This window comes from Rhinopithecus bieti, unplaced genomic scaffold, assembly GCF_001698545.2.
Source record: "Rhinopithecus bieti isolate Rb0 unplaced genomic scaffold, ASM169854v2 scaffold_3764, whole genome shotgun sequence".
NCBI lineage: Eukaryota > Metazoa > Chordata > Mammalia > Primates > Cercopithecidae > Rhinopithecus > Rhinopithecus bieti.
The window spans coordinates 1,288,261-1,293,772 of record NW_016804367.1 but is presented as its reverse complement, the minus strand read 5'-3'; the positions used below and the strand labels follow the sequence as shown (position 1 = coordinate 1,293,772).

The window sequence follows — 5,512 nt, the reverse complement described above, 5'->3', positions numbered from 1 at the left end:
CCTCCCTCCCTCCCTCCCTTCCTTCCTTCCTTCCTTCCTTCCTTCCTTCCTTCCTTCTTTCTTTCCTTCCTTCTACATTTTGATCAGGATATTAGATATTCTCTTCTGGGAGAATTTTTCTGTTAAATTGGTCTCACAGGAACTCCCTACAGGGAATTTAAACACTGAATGTCAGATGTCTTTCTTAGTTTTATTTCTGTGACTTTAGAGCTCTTACTTTTTCTTTAAACTTTCTAAAATTTCACCAGTGGCACTTCTGATCCAGTCCCACAACTATGGAGTTTTCCAAATTCAACATTTACTGTGGCATCCAAGGCTCTGTTCTATAATTTCCCTCCTTTCGTGGATTGTCCACTAGAATGTAGGAACAGAAGTAGGAATTCATCCTTTCATCCAGTACTGTTCTATTCTTGACACAATAACTCCCAAATTCTGTTCTCTCCCCTAGTCCAGCTTCATTGACTGACAACCCTCATCTGAGCTCAGAGTTTATAGCATGGAGTGTAATGGGGACCTTAAGTGTGGCTCCTGCTTCTTCAGCAGTAACCTTCCATGCACAATGTAATCTTATAATTCTGTTGCTGTACTTACCAAGTCTTTCTACTCTTTCTTTCAGATATCCTGTTCAAATCAGAGTATATGTCATTGATGTCACATAAAATTTCATATCCTTGGATATATTTGAGCATTGTGGTTGCTCTTCTGTTTCTCAGAATAAAAGGTAATGAGTTCTGAAGCCATTCCTTCTTTACTTGATACCAAGTGTTCGGAGGAGGTTCACACAAAACAGTGTCAACCACAAAGCATCTCACTGCTGTATTTGCCAAAGAAGGTCTTAATATCTTGAGTTATATCTCAGGATGAGCTAGTGTTCTCCATGTTTATGTGGTTCTCCAGAGCGAAAGCACTGCTGCTGCCATAGTAGCTGTCACCTCAAAAATCTCCTGATCCTTGCGGAGCCATCATTACTTATTTCTTCTCACTTGGGCCATTTTCTGGAATTTAAATAATAATAGTTTTGAGGCTAGGTGCAGTGACTCATGCCTGTAATCACTAGCACTTTGGGAGGCCAAGGCAGGTGGATCACCTGAGATCAGGAGTTCAAGTACTTTCAGTGGTGAGGAGGTCACTAACTCACTCATTAGGCAATTTGACTTATTTGTTCAACAAATGTATGCTGAGTATCTCAGGGATTACGTATTGTTCTAGATATTAACAGTAAAGCAAAAGGAAAAAACAACTTAAAGTCTTTGTCCTTGTAGAAGTTACTTCTAGTGTGATGTAAGGAAACTCTTCCTTTTAGGACTTTCCTGTTGGTAGTTTCTGGTATTTGTGATTTTAAAAACTCACACACAAAAAAACATAGAACCAAAACAAAAGAAATGGCCAACATGGTGAAACCCCATCTCTACTAAAATACAGAAATTAGCCAGGCATGATGGTGGGTGCCTGTAATCCCAGCTACTCGGGAGGATGAGATGTGAGAATCACTTGAACCTGGGAGATGGCGGTTGCAGTGAGCTGAGATCATGCCAGTGTACTCCAGCCTGGGCAGCTGAGTGAGACTCTGTCTCAACAACAACAACAAAACAAAATAATAATAGTTTTGNTATTTGTTTTTGTTTTTGTTTTTTTTTTTGCTCTGTAGCCCAGGCTGGAATAGTCTTCTCTTCCACAGGCATCTATGGATTTTCAGACTTATTCCTCAAATTCTCCAGAATATTTTACCTTGATTATAAGAAAAGAAAACACATGAACCAATAATCCAATTCTTGGTTCTCCTGAATCTTCTCTCAACTCCCCTTTGTTCTTCCTATGAAATTAACCTAAACATACACCCCTTGCATCACTAAGGGTGGGAAATGCAGCCTTAATTTCAGAGAGTTGAAAACAAAAGGCAGAGAAGACATTGGATACATTTGAGAATGGCCCCTCACAGTACTGGATCTTAGGACTTTAGACCATGCAAGATGAGTAACAGAAATGACATGTTATGCCATCAAGTATTCTAGATTTCCTGAGAGAAAGAAGCTGTGATACATTCTAGGCTGCTTTGTATAGAGGAGGAGATGGACTAGGAGACTTTGGGAAATAATTTCATCCATAGTGACATAAATATAATTGATAAGACAAGGTGCCTTTTGAGAGTTATCATGAAAATGAAACTCTTCTATAGTTCAGAAAACATAAGCCGAAAAACGAAAATAGAGTTCATCTTGGCCAGTCCTATATAATTCATAAAGATCTGTATAACTTTGAATGAGTATTTATCATGTGCCAGGAAATGTGATAAACAATTTATAGTTAATGTCATCCAAACACCCTATGAGGTAGGTTCCATTTATTATCACCATTTTTTGGATGAAGAAATTAGTCATCAGAGTTTTCAGTTAAATTGTTCAAGCTCAAACATGTAGAGCCAGGGCTGAAACTTAGACGTTTCAAATGCGAACATTTTGCTCCAAATATAGTGATGCTCTTCTCCACTAAGATGTGAGGTATCAACATCATCCTTGCGTACTTTCAGTGATGAGGAGGTCACTAACTCACTCATTAGGCAATTTGACTTATCTGTTCAACAAATGTATGCTGAGTATCTCAGGGATTACGTATTATTCTAGATATTAACAGTAAAGCAAAAGGAAAAAACAACTTAAAGTCTTTGTCCTTGTAGAGGTTACTTCTAGTGTGATGTAAGGAAACTCTTCCTTTTAGGACTTTCCTGTTGGTAGTTTCTGGTATTTGTGATTTTAAAACTCACACACACAAAACATAGAACCAAAACAAAAGAAAACTCAAACAGAAAGCATCATGTTCTTTTCTGGATCTTCTTCACCCTAAGCCAAGTATTTATAGGTATTGGTTCTTTGCATAATGTGTCTCAGAATTACACAAGTCTTGTCATTTTCTTCTAGAAATGTTATAAATAAGCAAAAGAATCTTTTAAAAATCTAGTTTGAGGCTTATGCCTGTAATCCTAGCACTTTTGTAGTCTAAAAGGAGCAGATTGCTTGAGTTCAGGAGCTCGAGACCAACCTGGCCAACATAGTGAAACCCCGTCTCTAATAGAAATACAAAAAGTTATCTGGGTGTGGTGATGCATGCCTGTAGTTCCTAGCTACTTGGGAGGCTGAGGCACGAGAATCGCTTGAACACAGGAGGCAGAGGTTGCAGTGAGCCAAGTTCGTGCCACTTTACTCCAGCCTGGGTGACAGAGTGAGACTCCGTCTCTAAATAAATAAATAAATATCTAGTTTGATATGGGAAAGCATGGTTTAATAAGGAAAATTGCCCAGACTTGAAATAATCTTTCTCACACCATAGTAAGCTCTCTAGAATATAAGTTTTCAAGCAAAGTTTGAGTGACTAAATAGCAGGAGTGCTATAAAGAAGATCCTTCAGTTATACCTTCAGGGCATTACAACTGTGAAATTATTGGGTTCCAAAGCACTGTTGTCCTCTTAGCTAACTCAGAGTTTCCCCAAACTACCATTTTGTTTGTCCTACAAACATCAGACTCGTATATGTTATAGTGACCGGGGTCCCATTCTCTCTAGATCTTATTTTCATGTTGTGATCAACAAACATACTGCACAGAGGGTGGGAAAGTAGGAAAATACTGTTCTCCAGCACCCTCATCTATCCTAAGTCCAAACAAGTTTTCCCCTCATTCCTGATTCCTGGCTCTACCTCATTCACAATCCTGCTTTTTATGCCTGAGCTGTGACTTAGGTTGAATAGACCTAAATAGACTTTATATTGAGACCTTAAAATAATTTCCTTAATCTAGCATGTTTGTTGCTGTTCCAATGTATTCCAAAAGAGCTAGCCTCCTAATTCTCCTTCTCCTTGATCCTTTTTCAGTTGCACAGAATATAAGGTGTGTTCATCTTGTGTTTCAGTGTCTACCTTTCCTGATGTATATTGGCATTTTGCCTATCTATTTGCAATTCAGGAAAAGAGGTAAGTGGTACTAGAAAAATAGAAATTCTCAGTTCATCTCTTCTTAGCCTGGTACCCTCTTTACTTGGATGTATTTAGGTAAAACTGGGCAACTTTCCTAGCAACAACAGAAGGAGTCAGGATTTAGGGACACCTTAGAAACTTTAGATGCTGTCCTCTGAACTGTGCAAGATGCAGAGTCTTAGGCTTCTCTGATGACTGCCTGTATTTTCAGCATCACTCATGGTCACAATTGCTTGCATACCAGGGGAACGGATATATTCCTTGAGGTCTGGCAACCATTTCATCCAAGATTATGGGATCCAGATGCTCATTTACAAAACACAATTATTTATGTCACCAAATGTTGGCTCCAAGACAGTGATTAATAACCATTTTTGCATCAGAGATTCCATTTGAAAAATTAATGAGTTCAAAAGGCCAATATTACATGTTTTATTTCCTATTCAGTTTCAAGACTATTGAAAGCCATTATTTGATCATCTTGTGATATGGTTTGGCTCTGTGTCCCAACTCAAATATCACCTTGAATTGTGATAATCTTCACGTGTGAAGGGTGACACCAGGTAGAGATAATTGAATCATGGGGGAGTTTCCCCCATGCTGTTCTCATGATGGTGAGTGAGTTCTCATAGTTTTGAGATCTGATAGTTTTATAAGGGGCTTCCCCCTTCGCTCGGCACTCATTCTCTTTCCTGACACCTTGTGAAGAGGTGCCTTTCACCATAATTGTAAGTTTCCTGAGGCTTCCTCAGCCTTAATTGGAACTGTGCATCAATTAAACCTCCTTTCTGTATACATTACTCAGTCTCAGGTATTTCTTCATAGTAGTTTGAGAACGAACTAATACATCTTGCCTATATATTTAGATGTTACTAGAAGTGCAGCTATATTTATATACTTTGTTATGATAACATCCGAGAATTTAGCAATACTTTTTATTTGTTTGCAGTTACTGGGAGTTATTTACGTAAAACAATGATGATCAAAGTAAACACTAAACAAAAGAATCACTTTATTCTTTGCAAGAGCTTTGCCTTCACTCCTAAGACATAACTGGTCCAGATGCTACATAGATAGTCTTTTCAAACCTTTATATATTTTGAATTTTCCCCAGCATAACCTATTCCATCTATTTGCACCTCAAAGTATAAACCCAATCCTCAAATCTTCACAAACAAATGAGCCCAAAGGACAAGCCCACCAGGATCAACAAAAGCTGGCAAGAATGCTTAAGAATGTATAAAATATAATTCTATTTCAATCAGTATGTAATTTCCTAAACTATTCTTTCTGACTACAGTATATATACTGCAATGTCTATCTCTCTGTCTGTCTATATCCACCAAATATTATTTTCAAGTTATTTTTAAGCAATTGAGAAAACTAAGAAAATATTTTGTGTACTGGAAGAAATCAAAAGATGCAATCAAAACCTTATTTTGAGTTTTTTCTTTCTCCCTCCCTCCCTCCCTGCCTCCCCCACCTCTTCCTCTTCCTCTTTCTCCTCCTCTCCTCCTCCTTCTTCCTCCCTCCTCCTCTTCTTCTT

At 38.1% G+C, this 5,512-nt stretch overlaps 1 protein-coding gene across 1 annotated transcript in view; it reads left to right on the top strand.

Annotated features, from left to right (window-relative positions):
* LOC108526694 (putative selection and upkeep of intraepithelial T-cells protein 1 homolog) overlaps positions 1 to 5,512 on the top strand; it is a 53,348-nt gene that overhangs the window by 34,348 nt on the left and 13,488 nt on the right. The window contains exons 6-7 of the mRNA XM_017867533.1: positions 617 to 721; positions 3,865 to 3,963. Coding sequence (XP_017723022.1) covers positions 617 to 721; positions 3,865 to 3,963 — 204 coding nt within the window. The remainder of the gene's footprint in view (positions 1 to 616; positions 722 to 3,864; positions 3,964 to 5,512) is intronic.